The sequence below is a fragment of the Nylanderia fulva genome, unplaced genomic scaffold (genome assembly GCF_048542155.1).
Source record: "Nylanderia fulva isolate GAGA-0341 unplaced genomic scaffold, ASM4854215v1 Scaffold7, whole genome shotgun sequence".
NCBI classification, from domain to species: Eukaryota; Metazoa; Arthropoda; class Insecta; order Hymenoptera; family Formicidae; genus Nylanderia; species Nylanderia fulva.
This window is the reverse complement of record NW_028190807.1, coordinates 1,990,032-2,015,945: the sequence shown is the minus strand read 5'-3', so window position 1 is coordinate 2,015,945 and position 25,914 is coordinate 1,990,032. Positions and strand designations below refer to the sequence as shown.

The window sequence follows — 25,914 nt, the reverse complement described above, 5'->3', positions numbered from 1 at the left end:
TAAAAAATATTAGAGACCAGTTGAAGTCTCTTCTAAGGTAGAGTCTGCACTTAAACTGCAGAGGGATTGATAACGGTTGCTGGATCGTCTTATATGCTGTTATGTAATCTGCTTTTAAATAAACAAATTGTCAAATAATCTAAAGAATCCCCAAATTATAATATATACAGACATTCTTTGTCTCATAGCGTTTACATTTTTAATAATTTTTCTCTTCTTTAAAATCTACCTTAAAATTTTTAAAAAAATATTAGAGACCAGTTGAAGTCTCTTCTAAGGTAGAGTCTGCACTTAAACTGCAGAGGGATTGATAACGGTTGCTGGGGAAGGTTCCGGATGGGCATAGACTCGGTCTGCCAAGCTTGTAGAGCTGCCGGGGCGCGGTGCGATCGACGGGTCCGTAATTACACACGAGTACTTCGACCCGATTCCCAAACCCGCCGGGCGTCGTCGCGGTCTTGTTCAAGTCGAGCGTGTAAATCGCGCGGCCGCAACCAACGTAAATGAACGTCGCCGATGCGAGGGGAATGTAAGAGGAGAGTTGCCACGTCGCGCTAGAGTAGTTCACTAGTCTGAAAGGTACGATTATCTGGACTAAATGAAGGTGGACGGTCGGCAGCCTTTGGGTCTCCCTCCATTGACGCGCAACTTGAATTTAAATTAGGATGGGAGAGAGAGAGAGAGAGAGAAGCTTTTCATAATTTGAAATTTTTACGCAAGTCCTGGGAAATGCCTTTATAGATTCATCTTAAACTTGCAAATGGAAATTGTTAATCAAATTTTATGAAGGAAATAATTATGAGTTAAATTCTTGTTTTTTATACAAAAATATATGTAATAATTCCAAAAGACATATTTTGTTTAAGAAAGAAATGTCATAAAAATTATATTTTAAAATTAAATCTATAGCTCTATTAGAAATTTATTCGATTGGAATTATTCGAAAAAAATTTAAATAAGTTATAACATCTGGGTAGATGTGTATAAAAAAATGATAGGGTAATATGCCTTCTCGTACACTCTTTCAGACGACTTTACAAGGTTAAAGCTCGGAACTGATATTGTATTACATTTTTATGTATTCTATAGAAAATTGAAACTTTTTTTCCTATCAGACCTGAATAAAAAAAGAGACGGCGGCAGCTCATAGCTGCTGGGGGATTCATGTATACCGGACTATCGACGAGTAATTTGGGCCGGTACAATAGCACTCTCGATTTCCAATTTATCGAGAGAATACGCGATTTTGATTGTTCCCGGCGACAGAAGAAGAACACCACCCGTTATTCCTCTATTTCCACCCTCTATTCTATAGAATCGGTCATTTTCTCTACGACGGTCAAGTCATTTCATTCCTCTCGTTCCCTCTAACCTTAGTTCTCTAGTATTGGTTTTAGAAGGATAAAGACGCTGTCGCTCAAGGCACCAAGAGAAGAACGCGTGGCATATATCAGAATATTGAAATAATTTACATATTTTTATGGAAAATTATTTTTCTAAATTTAGATTTTACATGCACGCATATATATATATATATAACATATGTATGATGTATTGATAGTTTTTCTGCAAAATGTGAAAAAGAAAGTGTAAGGAAACAAAACATCTTTAACATTATAAAATTATTCTAGATATCTACGTCCAATGTATTTTCAAATTCCATATGCATTTCACAATTATAAATCCAGATTCTATAAATCACTGTGGCTCTTGAGATTTTTAATTCGTAAAAAAAATAAATAAAAGTCATACGTACATATATTTAAGATTTTTGCAGTTTATCGTATACATATATCCTTGTTTTTAATTTTAATTCAAAAAAATAAGACGGTAAGGAGAAAGAATATCGCTCGGGGCGCAGATGCGTCCAAAACCAGCACTGAATCCCCCGAGATTACCGCGATCGCGGGCAATAGCAGAAACGAGGGTGGATACGAGGGATGAAATAGAGGATCGCGAAAAGGTGAGAGAAAGAGAGAGAGAGAGAGAAAGGGCAAGGAAGAACAGAGCGGGAGCCGCAAACCTTTCCCCGAAATTTGGCGGACCGAGTTAGCTTGTGTCTACACGCCGGATCGAACATCGGCCATTCACAAAGGAGTAGTAGAGTCTCTCGGCACAAAGGAGTCGTTCCGATCAACTCGGGCTCGGGCTATTGTACCTTCCTCTTGACGGCATCGCGATTCCTGCACGCGTTACCAACGACCTACATATACACGAGCGTGAAGGAAACTTGCGCGTGTATATTTACGCCGATTCTGTCGATTTGCATACACGAGGTGTGACTAGCCAGACCTAGCCAGCCATCTTCCAAATGTATCTTCGACCGATTTGGAAGCAATTTTTTTCTTCACAGCCAGAAGAAGTAGTATAGTCGAGCTATAGGAATAATTGAGAAAATAAAAAGAAGGGAAGATTTTTCGAAAAAAAATCAAAAGCGCAAGAAAAAAATTCAAGCTTAACTAAACTTGATTTTATAATAGATGCTTAATTGAAGAATTGGTCAAGAAGATATTTATTGTTGAGAATTGAGAACTTGCACGAGCGGACAAATGATAAACGATCTTCCGCCGACGTTTTCGCCAAAGAGAAATTGGTCAAAAGATCCATCTAGGTGAAAGATGGCTCGCCAGGTACAGGACATCCTGTATATCCTGTATATATATATATACACCCTGCGCGCACACTTTCGAGTTTTACCCGATTTCCGCGTTGTCGAAGTCCTCTACCTCGTCGTACCACGACGTAATATGAAAGTGAATTCTTTCCCTACTCGTGCTATTTTCCACGCTGTCCATGTCGAGTCGCTGTTCACGTTCTGCCATACGCCAAATCGTTCTGCAACGAGCGACTCGTTTCAATAAGGCATCCGTATGCAACCCCGATCTCGGAGTATAGTAATCGTTCTCGGTATAACAAGATTCGCACACCGAGTTCTCTGTCTTTTTAATAATACAGTTTTTGCCTCTCTCCTTTTTTCATACAATTTTGCAAATATCGCTTCGATCTTTTTAAATTTCAACATTTCAGATACTGACAAATATTTTTGATCATTAACTTTCTTATTGTCATAAATACAGACGTCATTTTTGTAAGCATCAAAATCTATACGAGCGCTGAATAAATTCTGATGAAAAATCCGGTCGATTAAAAAATTAGAGACATCTTCTCAATCTTATTAATAATACAATTTTTGGCTCTCTCCTTTTTAATATAATTTTGTAAATATCTCTTTAATTTTTAAAAATGTCAACATTTCAGATATTTTTGATCATTAATGTTCTTATTGTCATAAATACAGACGTCATTTTTGTAAGCATCAAAATCTATACGAGTGCGGAATAAATTCTGATGAAAAATCCGGTCGATTAAAAAATTAGAGACACCTTCTCAATCTTATTAATAATACAATTTTTGACTCTCTCCTTCTTTAATATAATTTTCTGAATATCTCTTTAATTTTTAAAAATGTCAACATTTCAGATATTTTTAACCATTAATGTTTTCATCGTCATAAATACAGACGTCATTTTTGTAAGCATCAAAATCTATACGAGCGCTGAATAAATTCCGATGAAAAATCCGGTTGATTAAAAAATCAGAGACATCTTCTCAATCTTATTAATAATACAATTTTTGGCTCTCTCCTTTTTTAATATTATATAATTTCATAAATATCGCTTTAATTAAAAAAAATTGCAACATTACAGATATTTTTTACCATTAATGTTCTTATCATTAGAAATACAGACGTCATTTTTGTAAGCATCAAAATCTATACGCTAAAAAAATTCCGATGAAAAATCCGGTCGATTAAAAAATTAGAGACATCTTCTCAATCTTATTAATAATACAATTTTTGGCTCTCTCCTTTTTTAATATAATTTCGTAAATATCGCTTTAATTAAAAAAAATTTTAACATTACAGATATTTTTGACCATTAATGTTCTTATCATTAGAAATACAGACGTCATTTTTGTAAGCATCAAAATCTATACGCTAAAAAAATTCCGATGAAAAATCCGGTCGATTAAAAAATTAGAGACATCTTCTCAATCTTATTAATAATACAATTTTTGGCTCTTTCCTTTTTTAATATAATTTCGTAAATATTGCTTTAATTTAAAAAAATTTCAACATTACAGATATTTTTTACCATTAATGTTCTTATCATTAGAAATACAGACGTCATTTTTGTAAGCATCAAAATCTATACGCTAAAAAAATTCCGATGAAAAATCCGGTCGATTAAAAAATTAGAGACATCTTCTCAATCTTATTAATAATACAATTTTTGGCTCTCTCCTTTTTTAATATAATTTCGTAAATATTGCTTTAATTTAAAAAAATTTCAACATTACAGATATTTTTGACCATTAATGTTCTTATCATCATAAATACAGACGTCATTTTTGTAAGCATCAAAATCTATACGCTGAATAAATTCCGATAAAAAATCCGGTCGATTAGAAAATTAGAGATACCTTCTCAATCTTATTAATAATACAATTTTTGGCTCTCTCCTTTTTTAATATAATTTCGAATATTGCTTTAATTTAAAAAAATTTTAACATTACAGATATTTTTACCATTAAGGTTCTATCATTAGAAATACAGACGTCATTTTTTGTAAGCATCAAAATCTATACGCTGAATAAATTCCGAGGAAAAAATCCGGTCGATTAAAAAATTAGAGACACCTTCTCAATCTTATTAATAATACAATTTGTGGCTCTCTCCTTTTTTTATATAATTTCGTAAATATTGCTTTAATTAAAAAAAATTTCAACATTACAGATTTTCTGACCATTAATGTTCTTATCATCATAAATACAGACGTCATTTTGTAAGCATCAAAATCTATACGCTGAATAACCATTAATGTTCTTATCATCATAAATACAGACGTCATTTTTGTAAGCATCAAAATCTATACGCTGAATAAATTTCGATAAAAAATCCGGTCGATTAGAAAATTAGAGATACCTTCTCAATCTTATCTACATAATGCAACGCATATATGCGCGTGTTTCCGCTGCCGTATCGATAGAACAATTTCGCGTCTGCACGGGTTATTGGATATTGAAAAATAACGGCGCGACGAGAGAGTGAAAGAGAGCGACGAGAGTGGGAGGAAGGTATAGAGGGATGAAAAATGAGATATATCCGTTGGAGTTACTTGCCAATGTCTCGGCACTGATCCTCCTCGAAGAGCTTGCACTGCAACGCCCATCGACGTGCTATAACGGCGAGTTCGTCGTCCCAGATCTGTCGAAACAAATGATGCTTCAGATGCCGCGTCTCTGCCACCCTTCCGGATAAATGATTAAATATCGCGCGTGTGTTCCGTCGATTTTTCTACCAATTCCATCATGGTCCTCGCGGCGGGTTGCAACCCGGGATTTCCGCGGCTCGCCTTGCCGCTCGCCAGAGCGATCCGATAAAAATTATGACTGTCGAGCACGGTTTCGATATCCACCCCATCGAGATCGCCGTACTCCATATCGACGCAATCCGCGCCCTCGCAATCGGACTGCACACGGATATCAGGAGCGAAAATAATCATACGAGCACAGAAAAAACAGTATCCTTGAAAGAATGCAAATATGCCTCGATTCAAGTATATTTTATCCTTATAATAGCGCCTATAATATAAATAATTTTGGATAAAGGATAATTTATCTTTAAAATAAAGTGCAAAATATTCTTGGTTGAAGCTGAAATTTACTTATAAATATTGCAAGGACAAGTGACAAGTGAGCATCGGAAATAAACGATACTTTCAAGTATATATACTTCACACAAACTTATTTATTATTAAGGCAAATGAAAATTTTTGATTATAAAGAGCATTCTATGTTTAAATCAATCAAATAGCGTTCAAGAATAAAAATATACTTGAATCAAGGATTCTTTTTTTTCTGTAAGGGTGTTTCCGAAACCAAATATTATATACTTTCAGATATATCAATTAGAGATATAAATAATATGTCATTTTTCTATGTAATCACCCTCCTTTTCAATACATTTTTTTACTTCCTTTAAAAAAAAATGTTTTTCCTCGTCATCAAACGCACATGATAATCAGAGAGAGTCAAATAAGGATGGATGCAGTAAAATCAAAGAAGCGGCGCATTCCTGGTTGGAAATACGACCAAAAATTTGTTATAATATCTAATGGAATAAAAAAGTTATGTAGAAAAATGACATTACATCACAGAAAAAAAGGAATCCTTGATTCAAGTATATTTTTATTCTTGAACGCTATTTGATTGATTTAAGCATATAATGCTCTTTGTAATCACAAATTTTCATTTGCCTTAATAATAAATAAGTTTGTGTAAAGTATATTTTATCCTTAAGATATATTTTTGTTTTAAAAATCGTATATGGTAAAAACAAACTTAGTCACATTTGAACTAAGAATTATTATATTTATTTGAAAGTACCGCTTATATCCGATGCACACTTGTCACTTGTCTTTGCAATATTTATAAGTAAATTTCAGCTTCAACCAAGAATATTTTGCACTTTGTTTTAAGGATAAATTATCCTTTATCCAAAATTATTTATATTTGGTGCTATTATAAGGATAAAATATACTTGAATCAAGGCATATTTGCATTCTCTCAAGGATACTGTTTTTTCTGTGATATCATTTGTATCTCTAATTGAATTATATATCTCAAAATATTTTTGCCGTACATTCTTTCGTTACGCGAAAAGAGAGAAATTGAATCTCTCAATTATAATATATATTAAATACCGATGAATGGATTATTTTAATAGAATAATTGAAGGGTTGGAAACTTTTGGATGTCGCGAATTTTAAATATCGGCACGTTTTGTCACGATTTCGAGTATTGATTTCCAAATAGAATATTCAATATTGAATGTTTAATATTAACTTGCTATTCTAATCGATCAAATGGAGTTTACGTGCGTGCACGATATTACCCAAGCAGCCCTTATATATAAATATTTACAAGGAACAAGCACATGGTGTGATCGGGACAAGTACGGCAATCATTTTTGTCCTGACGCTCGATAATGTCTTTCCTCGCCGTAACGCGCGCCGAAAAAATAACAGATAAAAGGTGCGAACTGTCATCCCCGGATCGAACTTCATCATCGTCAACCATCGGCGCGGCCGCGCGAAATTGATCGCGCGCGTCAGCTGCAATTGCGCTTCGGGATCCGCGCTTAATCGCGAGACGCGAGCTTTTCTTCTGTATCTTTTTTTTCTCTCTCTCCACCGCGAGTTTCCCAACTTCAAACCGCGCGAATCAATTTAGCGACTTCGACAGTTCGAGACGCCTGGATTCGTAGGGAAAATTTATCGCGCAACGGAACGGAAATTCATATCGCCTATATATATATATGCGCCTTGATCGATGCGCGAATTGAAAACGAGACGTACGTATATGTATGTATGTACCTAAGCAACGCATCGCGAGCAAACTATTTCAATTCCGCATTTATTACGGACCGAGAATTTCGCGGCTGCGTGTAAAGAAAACGAAATCGTTGCCGGGACGGCCCGTTGATAAATTGTCTCGCCAGCGGAATGCCCGGCACTCTCGGCAGGCAGGCCGATATTTTTATTTGCTCGCGTGGCACATTGCTTTATATCCAAAATTTATCTATCCTCTTCACCCTTTCCGCCCCTTTTCTTTCCGGGTTGTCAAGTATTTTGGTGCAGGTTATATTTTATGTCGCTTAATTCGCGCGTACTCGACCGGCTTTTAAGCTCGCATCATGCTTTCCAAATATCTGCCAATGCGACAGCTATTTTTATATATTTTAATTATCTATATCAATAAAATATCCAGTAATATATTATAGAAACCGATATAAAACAATTATAAACAAAAAATATCCAGTTTATATCAAAATGAAAGCAAAAGTAAAGAGCAAAAAAGAGACAAGTAAAAATATAATAAACATTTCTCTTGACTATATGCGATAGCTATTTTAATATATTTTAATTATCCAATATTAATAAAATATCCAGTAATATATATAAGTAATATATTATAGAAACCGATATAAAACAATTATAAGCAAAAAATATCCAGTTTATATCAAAATGAAAGCAAAAGTAAAGAGCAAAAAAGGGACAAATAAAAATATAATAAACAATTCTTTTGACTATATGCGATAGCTATTTTAATATATTTTAGTTACCTAACATTAATAAAATATCTAGTAATATATATGTAATATATTATAGAAATTAATATAAAACAATTATAAAAAAATATCCAGTTTATATAAAAATGAAAGAAATAGTATATAAAGAGCAAAAAAGGGACAAATAAAAATATAATAAACAATTCTCTTGACTATATGCGACAGCTATTTTAATATATTTTAGTTATCTAACATTAATGAAATATTTAATAATATATATGTAATATATTATAGAAATCGATATAAAACAATTATAAAAAAATATCCAGTTTATATAAAAATGAAAGCAATAGTATATAAAGAGCACAAAAAAGGGACAAATAAAAATATAATAAACAATTCTCCTGACTATATGCGACAGCTATTTTAATATATTTTAGGTACCTAACATTAATAAAATATTTAGTAATATATATGTAATATATTATAAAAATCGATATAAAACAATTATAAAAAAATATCCAGTTTATATAAAAATGAAAGTAATAGTATATAAAGAGCAAAAAAGGGACAAATAAAAATATAATAAACAATTCTCTTGACTATATGCGACAGCTATTTTAATATATTTTAGTTATCTAACATTAATGAAATATTTAATAATATATATGTAATATATTATAGAAATTGATATAAAACAATTATAAAAAAATATCCAGTTTATATGAAAATGAAAGCAATAGTAAAGAGCAAAAGGGAGAGAAAAAAAATAGAATAAACAATTCCCTTGACTATACAAAGTATACGATTCGTATAGAACAATTTCGTGGTCTTTGTTTCCCTCCTCTAAGTGCGATTCCTAAAGCTCTCGATAGTAATATCACGGTGAAATTCTGGCGTGGAGGGTCGAAATTTGTTTGTTCGATCGTTTCCCCGCGGGAGATGTTATAACGTGTAAACGTGCTTGTTCGGCAAGTTCGTTGCTTGTGCGGCGCGTGTTTTCATTTCGCGTAGCCGAAGCCCGCCTCTCATATCATTACTGTTTCAATACGCATGGGAAGGTAAGAACTTCTCCAAGTTCCGTCGCGCGTTTCCAAGACCGTCGTCGAACATTTCGCCGTCTCTCCCTCGCCAGGATCGCTGTATCGCGACAATAGCTGGAGATTGTCGACGAAACTAATGTATGGTAGCCGTGGCGAATTATACTTGCGAGAGTGATTCAAATTTTCGATCGATTTTATACACTCTCTCTATCGCGATCGCGCGCGCGCGAGAAATATTTATTTATTTATTTATTTATTTAACCGAGCGTTGTGCGTCTCTCTTTTCTGTAGTTTTTTTCCCGAAAAATATCTCTTTTCTCATAACAATAAAATAAATAAATAAATATAAAATATATACAACGCTCTTTCGCAGATGCCATACGCGAAGCAGAAAAGCAGAAAATTTTGGGAGGGTGGACTATATGACGCGTTTAACGACACTGTAAATTTACTTAACGTTTTAACGTAAAACAGTATATGCATATGCGACAACTCGATTTTGCAAGGGCTGATTGTTTTGTCAGTAACGCAATTTACATTTCCGAGTAATGGCATGTCAAACATTTTGATTAAAACGAAAAGCGGCGTATGGGCATTGGAAACACGCAGAAGAAATTAAAATTAATCTGAAGAATTTCAAATTAATAATACGCACTTGAAAATAGTTTATTTTATACATGTCTCGTGGTACACAAATAGTAATATATCTGTCTGCGCGAAAGTATTTACACGCGGGGATTTCAAGATATATATTTCAAGATATTTTTGTTTCTGACAACTTTCTGCGGGATATATATTAATCTTCGATGCCATATACATATAGAATCTTTGAAATGTGAACTGTGCGCAAAAAATTCAATAAATATAAGAAACCAGTTAATAATTATTATCAGCGAGAATATAACTGTATTGTCGCACGATATATATATATATATATATATATATATATATATATATATATTGCAGCTTATAACTTGCCGAGCGTTTTAATTGCATAATTGGCAAATCTTGTAAGAGATCTAAAATCTAGAATTTCCCTCAAAGTTGGAAATATCTTCTAAAACACAAAGAGGTACATTTTCTGCGCTACATAGAAATGTTCCGTATCTTTGAGAAATTCCTTAGCGGCTCATTTAATAGATATGCATACATATGAATATGAAAATCTCTCATCGTGTAATCCCTGTAGAAATTACATATAACGATAAGTTGATGTTACTTGGTCCCTGGCAAATGTGTATATGTGTTTGCTTGAATAATTATCATATCACGGAAGCCTGTTACTTTTAATGGCATGTTATCCACAATAAGATACACGGTGCGCGAACAAGATTAAGTAAACCTTATATTAGCAGTAGCTTATACAGATAATACTGCCATATATGCAAATCGATCGTATAGCTATACAAATTTGTTGATCACACTTGTAGCTCAAGCTCTCTCTCCCTCGGGATACCGTCGAAAAAACTAATTTATGCAATATTATCTGTGTTCCATATGTGAAAAGCTGTTGTCGATTAATATTTCATACTTCGACTCTTATAATTATTTATGAAGCGTTATTCGCATATATCTCTTGAATTAAAAGTGGAAATTTTGGAATTAAATCAAAATTCGGCGCGCGTATTATTACAGTTTCAAGCTTTTACAACTGAATTTGCGCAATATTCGAAATAAGCGGCTCGTTCGAGCACGAGGCTTCTTTATGGGCGATCATCCGTGTGACGTCGGCGCAGCGCAAAATGTAGTCATAAAGTCATATTACGGACTATCCGGTGCGTTCTCCCGCCAGGCCAATATTGTGTTCATGTCGGTGATGCCACGCGTGCTCCAGGGCTCGAGCGGATCCGAGGAGGACGTAGGCGGTGAAGCCGCCTTACTCTGCTCAATCGATTCACTCATCTTCGTCGACTCCTCTATTTCCTTAGGCGATACCCTACGCATGCATGTATTAAAAACCGCGGACTGATTAAAGAAATAATCAATCGTCCGCTCGTATCGAGTCCAATATTATAGAAAGAATGTATTTCTTATATATTTATATATTTTTCAAGAAAAATGTCACATGAATGTGTGACCAATTTTATTATTGTACGTCTTTTACTTTTTCTCTTTCCAATTTTTAATATTATATATTATGTATATATTTGTAATGAAACATATTAAGTATTATAATTAAATGGATTTTTAATTAAGCTTTGAATAAAATATATTTAGATAAAATTTATTTTAATTAATGTGATCATATATTTGTCTGAAACTATAAATGCAAGGATATCTTTATTGAAAAAAATTAATCTACAGTAGACACATACATGATTCTATTCTGAATAGCGTCAACGACTGGATAACTAGATAGAATTTCATTAATGTATTATTTAAATCATGTCAGTTAACGCTGTTATTTATTCAAAAAGGTAAGAGATAAATTTGTCTCTCTCTCTCTCTCCCTCCCAGTTCACTTACTATCGATTCTTTCGTGGTAAGTTAATATAAATAGTTGATATAAATATCGATTCAATAAATATCGACTTTAATTTTATATAAAATATATATATCTAAAACTAATATATCTATCTAAAAATGCTATAAATTTGCTCACTATTTATTATAGGAATAAACGAAATTATTTATAAATTCACTAGTAATTTTTAAAACTATTTATTCATAGTGTTAAAAAAATATTTATTATTTTTGCTTTTTTGAAAAATTAAAACAAAATTTTTTTTTCTTTCGCACTTTTGTTTAAATTATTTTCGCAAATATAAAAATATTTTCCTATTAAACTTTGCTATAATTCGTATGAATCATGGTCATTGATTCATCGCAAAATTATTAGAAAATGTCATGATTCATCATCGACTATGAGTCATTGTTACCTGTTCTTGGCCGTTTTCGGCCGACGTTTCTGATGAACTTTATCCGGTGGCTTGATTGGAATGCCATTCTGCTTGACTTCCGATTTCATTGTTTCGATGGAAGTCTTTTGACCTTCAATCTCGATATGATTTGTTAATTTTTCTTCCGGATCATTAAATAGTGGTCGATATCGCTGATTTCGTTCGATGGACACGGTGGACGAGGAACTATCGTCATCGTCATCACGGTGTGACCGTTTTGACGTAGTGATAAACCTATTATTTGCAGATTTTATTCTTCGAAGGCGAGCTTCAGTGCCAAGCAAATTATCTCCTGCAAACGACGTAATCTCTTTTGGATAATACAAAATTTACAGATATAAAAGTTCGATAAAGTTTCGACACATTCTTAAAGCAAAAATTTAAAATTTGTTATATACTATAAATAGATCTGTATATAGAAATGGTTATACAGAGCTATTTAAAATTATAATAAAAAAACACAAAACTTTATTTTGCATTTATCAAAATAATGAGATTTTACAATTCATGAGAACTTATTTGAAATATCTTTTTCTATTACTTTTTTTTATATTTTTGTCTTGTTATAATATTTTTTATATATTATAATTTTAGCTATATTATATAATTTTATGTTCAATGTATCATAAAAAAGTAAAATTGTATTTTTAATTTTTTATTAATATAATGTTTTCAGGCACTATTTATTAAATGCATATCCAATATAAAAGTAATATAAGTAAATTTTCGTTCTTTTACAAATGCAAAATAAATTGTTTTAATGAATGTTTTCTGCATGAAGTGCAAAAGAAATGGTTACATAAACATTTAAACAATATATTTACAGCGCGTGAGTATTTCGACTAAGCAAAGCCTTTGACACTTGATTCTTTTAGCAAATTCTTTTTTTCTCTACTTTAAGCGTTCTAGTGCCACAATATTTGCATTACTTAACTTGAAACGTAAAGACGAACGCCAGGAATTTTTAATTATAGCTTAAGCATGCATGAGTAAGAATTTCAGGCTAAATGAAACTCTTTTGAAACCTAATTCATGGTAATATATTCTTCCTCCTAGCGTGAAAGATCTTAAAGCGTGCCACGATATATACATTTTTTATATATATAAAATGCTGAAACAATAGCTAAAAATCTTTAATCATGTAAAACCACGCATGAGCATTTTGAACGGATTCTTTTTCAGGTTCTAATCGGTAACAAATTATATTTCTTTCTTCCTCTCGTAGAGGATTTTAAAAAGTAATAATTTGCCCGTTTTATAAAACATAGATATGACCGTCAAAAATAATAAGCTTTGTATATACGTGCAAAAATTTCGGTAATTTTATATGCTGGATATATATTTTCTGCATATTTTTAGAAAAATCTTTTAATTTGTCGTTTTAATGAAAAAAATTCAATTAGAATAATAAATAATAATAAAATATTTAAATTAAAAAAAAATTAAAATAACAATCGTTTATTTTCCTTTTTATATATATTTGCATATACTTATTTAATTATTAGAAAAAAAACTTTCAAATCTTCTTCGAATTTTCAAGTTCTTTTCTGATATTTCTTATTTTATATAATTATATATGTACGCGCGTATAATATACTAATATTAATTTTATAGATATTTATAATATTAATTATATTATAATATAATAGATAAAACAGCGTCAAGAGGATCATTATTTCAAAGATAAACAAACAATGAATTTGATAAGAAAGCTAGTAATACATGAAATATAATATATTAAATAAATGATATGACTCACCTCACGATTACTCCACAGTTGTCCAATGCCTCTCTGGGCCTCGTTCTCTCCGCTTGCTGCTCTTTTGCCACTTATTCATGGCACTCATTCGCGAAAACACTTTTTAATTACAATTTTGCTTACAAAACACGAGGCAAATCGCACAGCACTTTGTACGGCACTGCCGACACGTTAATTGCACGCGACGCGTATTTTATTTATTATATTGCGGTAAGAGAACAACGTGAAAACTACGATCTCTGCTCAGCACTCGAAATTCGCGTAGTTAGATTAACACGCTACTCGTAACGTTTATTGTTAACAAATAGTATAAGCTCTCGTTTTAAAACTACATTATATATAGTAGTCGTTTTAAAATTAAAACGAATGCTATCTTGCATTAAAAACACGCATAAATGTAATATACGAGTTTATGAATTAAAAATAAATGTTCGAGAATGCAAACCAAAAATATGTCCTCACTTTGTTGACTACTCGCGCGATAGATTTCGATGAAATAAATTACGCACGCGTTTTAACAAATTATCAACGTACGTAAACTTTTGCTGCATGATATTGATAAATTACAAATCAGTTAAAAATATACTATGTACTATAGGTTTAATTAATTTCATGTATTAATTAAACGTCGCTCGGAACGTCGATTCGGAGTCAGTATACATTTTGTCCTCGAAACATTCCGTTAATGACTGATGAATTTTGCTAATGGTAACTTCATCCCGATACTTGTATATGATATTACAAGAGTTGACTTAAGACTATAAGGCTAATTAAGACGGAACTCGTTAAAATAGAGGAATAATGCAACGAAATGCGGAGCGACTCATGCTCGAGTCTTCGAATGATAACAAGATCGCGCGAAATGTAAGCAATGGCGCCGTGAGAGACGACCAAATACGATGTAGCAAACAATATCCATCGTCATGACGAAATATTTAATATACTATGATATGTATGTATATATACGTGAAATATACTACTCCTAAAATTTCAAACTAATTATTAATAAATTTTGATTGATTTGGTTAATGTTAATTTTTCATTAATTTGCTCTCACTCGAGCTTACAATTTGTGTATTATTGAATGTATTCACATAATTTGAAAATAATTAAAGGAAAAAATCGATGCGAGATTTACATTCGAAACATATATAGGTATATATTTTAAAAAATAAATTTCATAATTAAATCATAATTTCCATTCCTTTTCACTTTCATATATCTACTTCAAGTTAATACATTACGAGAAATACATACATGCTTTGAGAGAGATAAATAACTGTGTATTAGGTATGCTTATGAGTTGTCAATCGCTAGAATTAATTAATAGCGAAGGTTGTTAATCTCTAATTGTTATCTAAATAGGCAACGTATTATACGTATTATACGATATAGTAACGTATATTTGACATCACCCGGTGTTTCATTGTATTTTGAAGGTAAACGATGATACACGAGCATATCTCTCGTTCGTAATTAATCTCATCATTTAATTTTGCAAATAATAAACTAAATAATAAATAATAATTATATAATAAATTATCAATTATCATTATTAATAATGAATTATAAATTAAGTTATAAATTGTTTGTTCTATTCGCAATTTATTCATTTCGAAAGAGTATTGAAGTAATAGAAAATAGAAATTACAAATTGTTTGACTACAAAATTTTCAGACGCTAATTGTTTCTTTAATTATATTTAACTTAAATCTTCGAATGTATTTTACAAAATAGAGGAATAATGCGACGAAATCTTAGAACATATAGATGAAATACGGAGCAACTTGTGCCTTTCTGCTTGAGTTTCGCTGCCCGAATAATAACATATGTGAGAAATAAAAATCAAATATTGTATACATGCCGTAATATTCTTGTTACATTCGCGCAATAAATTAACCTGACTCGCATAATATCATGCTATATTGAGATAATGTTGCTATTATTATGTCAAAATTCATTATTTATTAACAAATCAGTCATTAACAAAATATTTTGATTATAGAACGACGAATGAATCAAACAGTATTTAATTTACACGTGATAAAATATAAAATAAATAAACGTAAATAAAATTGGTCAATTGCATAGCAAAACTTCGATATTTATATATTAATGTTAAAACATATAGATATTTTATTCGATCAAAATTCATCCCACGAGTTAGAAAAGCAAGAACATTTTTAAATGTTGCGTTCGGCAAGATATTTATCTTTAATTTTAATTTATACATATTTACATATTCCTGTATACTTATATTTTAATACAGGATAATAATCGTTTTAAAATAAGAATATATATTTTTGTATATTATTTATTTAATAAAATTATTGCGTGCTAATTTAACCACGTAATTTTTCAGTACCAAGTTTTGTGAATTGTAATTTCATGGTTAAATAATTTTCACATAGTTTCTTGCGATTAATCAGTCAGAAGTATTGTATAAAGTGCTGCGCAATCGTCTTGTGCTCATTAGTGTGGACGCGATTATAATTAATAGTATTTTCGCGAGTGAGTGTGAGTGTCATGAAGGAGCAGCAAAGAATAAGCAAGAGAGGAGAAGATCTAGAGAAGTATATCTCAGTCGGAATAATCGCAGAATGTGTGTATTGTGAGCAATTTATAATCTTTTTATATTTTAATTTATTTTATTAAACTTGTAACTCTCATCTAATTTATTATATGTTATTCAGGAAATTAATTACTCGATTATTGCCGCGATAATAATTCATTTTAGAGCATTGTATAATATATAAAATTGCATATAAAATATTTTCAGATATTATTTTAAAATATATATTTAAATATGATATATTGTTATATAAAAAATGTTAAAAAGTTAGATATAACATTCTCAACAAAATAACTTTTTTAAAAAGATGATAAAAAATATGCAAGCATATATAATTATCGAACATTCTCGCTCGTATATGTGTGTATAATACACAGTTAAAAGTTTCTGACGATCCTTCCTGCATTTTATGTTAAAAAGGGTAAGTATACGTATACATGGCACTCTTTATTATCTCTAAGAAAGAAAAAATAATTTTCCAAGCCTCGGAGTTCCAAAGAGTTCATTTCAGGTGAAATATTTGTTTAAATATTCTTAAAAATTCACGACTGCACTTTGTATTTTATACCAAAATATTTTAAAGAATCATCAATTTTATATTTATAAAAAAACCAAGAATTTACTCTTATGCAATTGAAGATGTATACTAATTATTGTATGCAATAATTACTGTAGATCGAGTAACGCCCGAAGCAGTTATATTATTTTTTGATAATAAAGCCTTAAAAATTGCAACGCATGCATACTAATTATTATTACAATCATTGCATAAAAAATATATAATTAATTATGCAGTGCATAAAGATTATATATATATAATTATATATATAAAGAATTTTTTACAGGTACAAGAGAGTCTTGATCAAAGTACCTAGCTTTTATTAGACTCGCGTTTTCCATACGTCCGCACGCTGCAAGGCCCGCGCGAAACTGATCACGTGATCATCAGTCTCGCAATCGCAATGTCTCGCAATCTCGCACAAGAATCAGTCTCGCGCGAGACGCGCACTGTGACGGATGTGTGAGATGTACTATCTAATAGAAAGGATAGAAAGAGAGAGATGCTTTCGTCGGATCCTGTTCATTCTTGGCTATAAAGTTATAGGTTTCGCCATCAGTTGGCGACACCACTGCGCAAAATCTTGTGATCAGTGATGGAAATCAGTCTCGTGCGAGACGTGCAGCGTGGTGGACGTATGGGACACATGTGTCTAATGTAAAGGACAAAGAGAGAGAGAAATGTTTTCGCCAGCTGCGGTTCATTGGCTGTGAAGTTGAATTTCGCCGTTAGATGGCGACACTTAACTGCTGTACAGAATCTCGCGGTCAGCGGTCAGCGATTAGTCCGTCAGTCGTCGGTTTCGCGCGAGATATACAGCGTGGAGGACGTGTACAGATGCGCGAATCTAATAAAAGCGGAGATGTTTTGCTTGAAAGATTCTTGTAGAAAATTCTATTTTTTTTTGTCTCCTGTTAAAGATTTAAATATTGGATTTTATGCATTGCATAATTAATTAATATATTTGTATGTATGCGTTGCAATTTTTGAGATTTTATTCTCAAAGATAATTTCGCTTCGCACATGTAATTATATATACATCGATTAGATTAAATAAAATGAGAAAAGAAATATATTATGTATATAAAATTTTATCGTAATTTTGATTGTAATTTTATTGTTTTTGATATATATGTAGTTATTTTTGCAGACTTACTTTATGATAATAAAATTTAAATTTTCGCTTTAAGGATGTCTCAAACTTGAACGATCTGAGACTTATATATAGCACATTATAATTAGCATAAAACTTATAAAATAATTATTATAAAATTGTTATATTAGTAATATAATTTGTAACAGTTCTTTAAAAATTAATATACATATAAAAGGCAATAAGAACTAATTAAATTCTTTCATTAATATTTATTTGTGGAAAAAGATTTATAACATAAAATATTAGACAGAAATAAATTCGAACATTATTATATTGACAGTTATGAATAATTGATTGTTAATTTCTATGATGCGCTGAAGAAGATTGAAAAAGGCAACCGAAACGTTCGAATTTATTTCTGTCTAATATTTTATGTTATAAATGTTTTTCCACAAATAAATATTAATGAAAGAACTTAATTAGCTCTTATTGCCTTTTATATGTATATTATATTAGTAAGTTATTGTAGAATAATTTTTAAACACAAGATAGTGCCTACAAATATACTAATATTTAAAATATAAATTGCTTAAAACAACAATAATATACATATATCTAATAAACTGAAAATTGTGAGTGAATTATAAGCCATTTTTGAATTTTAATGAAGTAATATTAAGTTTGTAAGTTTGTCTTACCACCGAGATCGTTGTCACTGGATTCCATGAAGTACTGCTTCTTAACAATGACTTTCTCAGTCGTCAATGGTGGAGCAATCATCGCAAATTGTGCCAGAATTTGCGCATCAATCGCAGTTTTCATCGACGCTTCGCTAGCGGCTAGAGCAGACTTTGCTATTTGCAGTAGGATTTCGTAATCTGTTGTAGTCTCGGAAGCGATTGCGAGTTCCAGAAATGGATCTTCACTAGCTGCTTCAAGTGCTTTCGTTTCTATATATATATATATATATAATAATTTAATTTAATTCCCTTTGCGCACACAGAATTATAAAATTTTGCAGACTTATAGAATTTATATATATTATATTTATAATTTATTTAATTTATTCTTATTATCAGAATATTATTTACAGAAGCAAAATCAACGAAAAGTAATATTTTATCTATACTTACGATTCGTATTTTTTAAATTCATCGCTTCCACATCTTTCACGGGATCAACAGACTTATCGATCAAATCTGTAAGCCCTGATAATTTAGTTTGCTCTCCAAGGGTTTGTTTATGCTGACTCGTCACCGTTTCCGGATTATTCTGGGTCGTTTTCATCTGATGATCGTTGGGAGTGGCTTTTGGTTGTGTCATCTTTGTCTGTTTCGCATCGATATTGGTGGGTATGCCTTCTGTCGCCGTGGATAAGTCAAAGTCATGTGCAAAGGCCATTACGTCCAAAGCTGCGGTTAGCGCATCACCAAAACCTGCAGTAACTGCCGACACTTGCGGTTGGTCTGCATTGGGAGCACTATAATACACGTGAAATTATTACGCGGGCCACAATGTTCCATGAACGGTTTGATATATATCATGAAAATCGATTGTCGCGTATTATATACTCTATTCAAGACACCATTTTATCAAAAAATTATTTTAATGAACGTCACTCATTATAATATTAATTTTAATATATATGTGTGTGTATATGGAATAAATATAATAAATAATATTTTCCTTTTAAAAAGCAAATTAATTAACAAGTAGATTTATGAAATAATTTTATAAATTATAATATTACGTTATAATATTAATATATCATATATGTAATTTTTAAAACAATCCAATTCTATCGACGCATAAATTTAATTAAATAATAAAATTGGATATTCTCGAAGTCGCATTTAATTTGTCAGCCAATATGTGTTTATTAAGTGATTAATGTTTCAGGGAAACTGATTCTTGGCTATTGAATAGAACACACGATCTATTCATCTTACATCCTGCTGCTACATAAGTATTATGTAACGTATCGCGCACGTCGAGCTTCATAAATATTTAACAGTATCGAGATACGGTCACGTTCGCGCGCCGCGTTGTTACGCGTTCGCAGAAGCATAAAGCCATGAAGGACTCCGATGTTTCTAAACGCCGACGGCGTTAGCTATGTCCGGTGTTGCATATGACAGGCTCGACGAAATTACGAGGTGATAAAAAGTATCGCCCGAATGCACCGTCTCTCTGACAGAGTGACTCATCCGGCGCAAGGGTGACCATAAATCTATGGCACTGCGTGTTGCGAACGGTCCAGACACAATGTCAGTCAGTAATTGAAACAGATTTGCTCATTCTTGTCGTATACATGGGTTTACAATAATTTAAATAAAGAAATATACATTATAAAAAATAACAAATTTATTATAATAAAAGAAAAATTGTAGAGCCGAGAAATAAAAATATTTTAAATTTCTATTTTATAATACTACCTAATGACACATAATGATATAAACAAATGTAATCAATAGTATTATAATTAATCATAAATTTAATTATAATTATTAATTATAATCATAAATAATATATTATAACAGTATTTAATAATTCTAATTGTATAATAGTAAATATGCACATATGTTATAATGTAATTGATATAATTTTAATAAAAATGAAATTATATATAAGAAACATAATAATGAAACAACATAAATATTTTCAAATAAAATGATAATATAGACAGCTCTGGAGAGAGAAATAAGATATGATGAGATGCAATGAAAGTATCATTACCTGACTCGCACAGGAGTAGAGAAAGACGCGCGGCCCCACATTATATGTCGAAGCTCCTCGCCAGTCATACCTCGTTTTCTCAGCTCGTTTATCGTAACTTTTCCGACTCGCTGCAAAAGTGCGATACATGAAAGCAAAGAAATAAAATTAAAACGACCGTCGTACATCACAATGCAGCTTATTCACGTTGGTTTTATAAACAGAAATTGACGGATTAAAAATAATTTTAATCATTATTATACGTACAAATGAATGTTTAATCTCTTTAAATAACATTAATGATATTTTAAATAGCGTTAAATGAAAGTTTTCTATATGTTAGAGAAGGCATGCAATTTGATGAATTATTGAAATCATTAATTTTTAATTTATTTTAGGGTAAATACTTCGCGTAGTTATTCTATTGTGACGAAATTTATTACATCGTAGCAAAATTTGATGCGTGCATTTTACGAGATTCGATACCAGAATCCATATCAGTTGAATGGAACGCCGATAAATAAATTCTGACGCTTGATGCACGGGTGTGGAATAAATCCTGTATATACGCATCGCCAGCGCGCATATGCACGGAAAAAAAGAAAACTAAATATAAATAAATAAATCACCTTCCAATTAGCTACGGCGCCCTTACGCTGCTTCGCTTTGGTTTTTGATTTGCTTTTAATAACGAGCACGCCTCTCTGCTCTGATGCGGGATTGTTCGGATCGTCGCCGGGTCCTAGCTTGATGCTGTATTCTTGCAAATAATTATGAGCGTCTTTTTGAGATACGGCACGTTCCAGAGACACCACAATTTTCGCCCACTTAATGTAGAACAAAATTACACGTATTTATATGTAATTGAGCAAGCGAATGCAAGATTTTTTTATGTAATCCGTATTCGTATAATAGCTAAATGGATCACGTTTAATATTAAATACAATTTTTGTGCGTATAACAGCTAACAATACCTATATAAAATTTGACTATTTCAATTTTTCACTCACATAGTGCATATGTTTCAAATTTAACATTTAGCATCAACAATTTTTTTTAATATGGCATTCGCAAATTTGCATCGGTTGTATGGGAAAATTATTTTAAAACTATTCAACATGGGGAAAAAAATTCAGAAAAAACAATGAATATTTTTCGTAGATATTAAATTTTTAAGAATTGTGAATTATTTAAATTTGACAAACCTGTTTGACAAATTCCTTTTCGCTTTGCTCGATAACGTGCGCATATGTATTGCCCATCATGGCAATCAACATGTTGAGCAGCAGAATGGGTACAAGCACCATAAAAATCGCGAAGACAGTCTTGCTCAAGTTAGGATAGATCGTGTTATTCAACTCCGCGTACTGCAATACATGCGAACAATGTAAGTGTAATGGGATAAATATAACATCGATGAACCTTTGCGCGTGAATATTGTGCGATATTTATAGATATACTATACTCTGTTAAAAAAAGCAACTATACGGTGCTCAATGTTGCGTGTCCGCCGTATGGCATAGAATTTTCAAACGAAAACTCGTATTTTCAATACTTCATATCTCTCCTCTCCGATCTCTCTTCCCTTCCCATGTGCTACCCTCTTTTTAATTCAGTGTAACGAGTTAATCGTTATACGAACTGCAAACCGAGCAATGATTTTTACCCGACATATAATATATTTTACACATCCGGTGTCCATTTGCGTGGACGCGCGCGACCGGCGTGCTAAATCTTTAATTTCGTCAGGAAACTATATTGTAGTGTGTTTTGTGCAACGTAGAATTGTCCGTGATTGAAATTCACGATTCATGGCGGCGTGGCCTGACACGCCATTGACTGGAAAAAATATTTGAAATGATATAAACGCGTACGCGTGACATTTAATCGCGATTCCGATGCATACAACAATTAAATTAATGTTACGTAATGCTTTAAAATCGGAAATTTATTCGAGACGCAAAAACGAATTAGACGATGAGTCAATTCATCTTCAACGCGAAGAACAAAAATTTCAAAAAATATATCTTACTTCTGCAAAAATATAGACGCATTAGGCAAATATTATATTGCACACCAGACTGCACAGGCTAAGAGGAAAAAGTGAAAGGAACGAGAGGGTGTACAATGTACGTGCATGCATGTGTGCTAGATAAAAGTAGTTCGCAATAAAAAGTGACGTGTCAATAAAACAGTAATCTGGAAAAGCTTATAATATTATTACGTTACGTTATAATCGCCGAGGGTTATCTGAAATAACGCCATCCAGGTCGAAGGGTAAGAATGATAGAGAGATGATTTCACGCCTGGGAATCCCTTGTAGAGAAAGTAAAACGATTGCGAGAATCCGAAGAGAAAGATTGTGTAGATTATACCAAAGGTCAGCATATCTCCGGTTATCATGCTGTACACCATTGTGACAAATGGACCGGTCAATCGAATTGCTCTAAAAAAAAAGATAATATGAGAAATATATAGGTATCACAAATGATACATATATAGAAGAAATTAAAATATACATTTTTTAAATATTGTAAAAATGTATATAATAATACGTACACACAAGAATTCTTTTCTATATATTGCAATAAGAAGTTGATGTTCAAGAAGACAATCAAGTGTGACAAAAAAATTTGTTTGGAGTTTTTTTCGCAATTCATATACATATGTGTATACACTAAATATATATCTATAATATACTAATTTATCTTGTATTTAATTATGTAATTCATACATATTAGCGGTACTAACAAAATTATCATGTGAATGAGGTGTCGCGTTTCATTCAGTAGTATTCACACATCAAAGTCCGGAGTAAATCAATCTATTAACGTCATTGATATTGATTTCACTTCCATGACACAAATATGCGTAATATTATGCATACAAAATCCGTCGTAAAACATTTGCCGATTTGATGCATACACATATGTGTGTTTGGAATGCATTATAATTACATCTCTCTAATCCGGCAAAATAATATGCTTTTTAGTTCGCACGTGCCAATTGTCAAAGTCAAACTGAAGTACCATACTATAAACAAATTGACGTGTATCTTTTCTCTCTCTCTCTCTCTCTCTCTCTCTCTCTCTCTCTCTCTTTCTTTACGGTGCACACGTAATTAATACATTTAATTCTAAGTATACAATACTAGTGTACAATAGTTCTTGGTAATCTTATATGATATAATTTTATTTCTTACTATAATAAATAGCGTCTATCTATGAAAATAATGATTTGCATTCGCCAGAATGAAATAACACTTATAGAAATGACTTTTGATAACAAAATGTTCAGTTAACAAGTTAAAAAGTGCATGGCTTCGAACACTTGATATCAGAGTTCAGTGTATCGCATGTTATCGCGCTTCCAGTAGTATCCGGTCCGATAACACGAATAGGTCAGGCACGAAAAGTGCCTGTGCAGCTATTCGGCGTGCATATGTAAACTTCTTACACGCAGCTCAAATTTATAACGCAGTAAAATAATTAAATGCTAATAACTCCAGCTAGCAGAGAAAGTTAAATATATATTATTGATTAACTTGAAACAATCGAAATCTTGAAATAATCTTCATTTCCATAAATATTCTTCTTATTCCTACAAGATTTTTTATTAATCACGCATTCACATATATTATGTATATCTACATATGTGGAAAAAAATTAAATTATGACTTTATCATTAATTTCTGACTCTTAACTATTAAAAGCTGTTAAAATATCTTTATATTATAACGCGCGAATAATTAAAATTATTATTACATGTCCTAGACGTGCATAAATGAATTTCGATAATGACGTTATGAAAATGACATGGCTAAATTGAAAAAGAGAAAATTCATTACATAGTATGTAGAGCATTTAAAAGTCTTTTTTTTTTATCAATAACGCTATGCTCACAGTGAGAGGAAATTTCATTTTAAGTTAGCGTATTACTGATTGCGTTAACTTTATAATACTCCAACGTAAGTAAGTTACGACACTTTCGTTATCGTAAAGTTGGAATCGCGACTACTAATATAAAGCAGACTTCGAATAAAGTATTAGCGTATTATACTCGTCGACATTGAAGCAATTTATATGGAGAAATTTATTTCAACATAATCAATATCGCCCAATATTAACCAAATTTCCATATATCCTATTTATAATAATTATTACTAATTATTAATAATTTTTTAACAATTATAATTATTAATTATATATTAAAATTAGAAAAAATATAATTTACAAATATTTTAATTTTAGCTAAAAAAAAATATAGTAGATTATAGCTTGTATAAAGTATTTTTCTTTTTTTGCCAAATTTGATATAAAAAATCCTTTACACTTTTTCGCCTGTCATTTGTTTGTACGTTTTGAGAACTGCGCATTTGCGCAGGTACAATTACAGTAAACAAAATGAAAATACGCATCGGTAAAATCAAAACGATACGTAATCCGAGATTCGCGGCATCCGACGTATCATATGCGAGTACAATGGGGGTGGAAGCCGGAACTGCGGATCGGAATCGCATAGGACGAGCGATTAAAATCGATGCCGTCACCATCGACACGAGAGAACCGGCAACGGAAAACAAAAGCTTTTTAATCCCGGCGTCGTATCCGACAAATTTTTCAGATTCGTCATTCGACCGGGATTAAGATTGAAGAGGCTCGCGCGAAAATGAACGAATGTACGAACACGATTCGAACCAGCGCAGCGGCGTGATCGACGAATAACAGCGGAAAAGGGAGCATCGATCGAGTCTCCATTAACTCCGGACGACGACGTCGTCGGTCGCTCGGTTCTACCCTCTTCCGCTAATCGATGGCTGACCTTATCTTGTCAAGGGTTACCGACGCCCATAAATCTTCGCCCTTTTTCACGGAGTAAGTTCAAGGGAGGCTACAGCCGCGACAGAAAAGACACTGGGACCACCCGATATATGTATATATATGTATATATATATATATATATATATATATATATATATATATATATAACTCGGCCGGAGTATATAGCAAGAGCGCAGTATAAGCGATGCAACTTGGATGAGGGATATAACGTCGTTGTGTTCCGGGTATCGTGTATACGTTGTCCCGGGAAAATCAATAGGGACGCCGACTTCCGCTCGGCAAACAAGTTTCCGCTATG

General features: G+C 32.0%; 2 protein-coding genes across 2 annotated transcripts in view; both read right to left on the bottom strand.

Annotated features, from left to right (window-relative positions):
* Positions 1 to 69: 69 nt before the first annotated feature.
* On the bottom strand, positions 70 to 7,805 carry LOC114934636 (venom allergen 3). Its single transcript, XM_029307323.2, is given in 6 exon segments — positions 70 to 572; positions 2,698 to 2,801; positions 2,804 to 2,835; positions 5,182 to 5,266; positions 5,361 to 5,531; positions 6,985 to 7,805. Coding segments are annotated over 6 exon segments (870 nt in total). The 5' UTR covers positions 7,141 to 7,805; the 3' UTR covers positions 70 to 250.
* A 2,003-nt stretch (positions 7,806 to 9,808) lies between these two features.
* Positions 9,809 to 25,914, bottom strand: part of iav (transient receptor potential cation channel subfamily V iav) — a 33,101-nt gene continuing 16,995 nt past the window's right edge. The window contains exons 6-13 of the mRNA XM_029307388.2: positions 23,005 to 23,221; positions 21,981 to 22,142; positions 21,405 to 21,602; positions 20,797 to 20,906; positions 19,194 to 19,540; positions 18,759 to 19,010; positions 12,054 to 12,366; positions 9,809 to 11,110 (exon numbers count right to left, since the gene is read on the bottom strand). Coding sequence (XP_029163221.1) covers positions 10,936 to 11,110; positions 12,054 to 12,366; positions 18,759 to 19,010; positions 19,194 to 19,540; positions 20,797 to 20,906; positions 21,405 to 21,602; positions 21,981 to 22,142; positions 23,005 to 23,221 — 1,774 coding nt within the window. The 3' untranslated portion in view covers positions 9,809 to 10,935. The remainder of the gene's footprint in view (positions 11,111 to 12,053; positions 12,367 to 18,758; positions 19,011 to 19,193; positions 19,541 to 20,796; positions 20,907 to 21,404; positions 21,603 to 21,980; positions 22,143 to 23,004; positions 23,222 to 25,914) is intronic.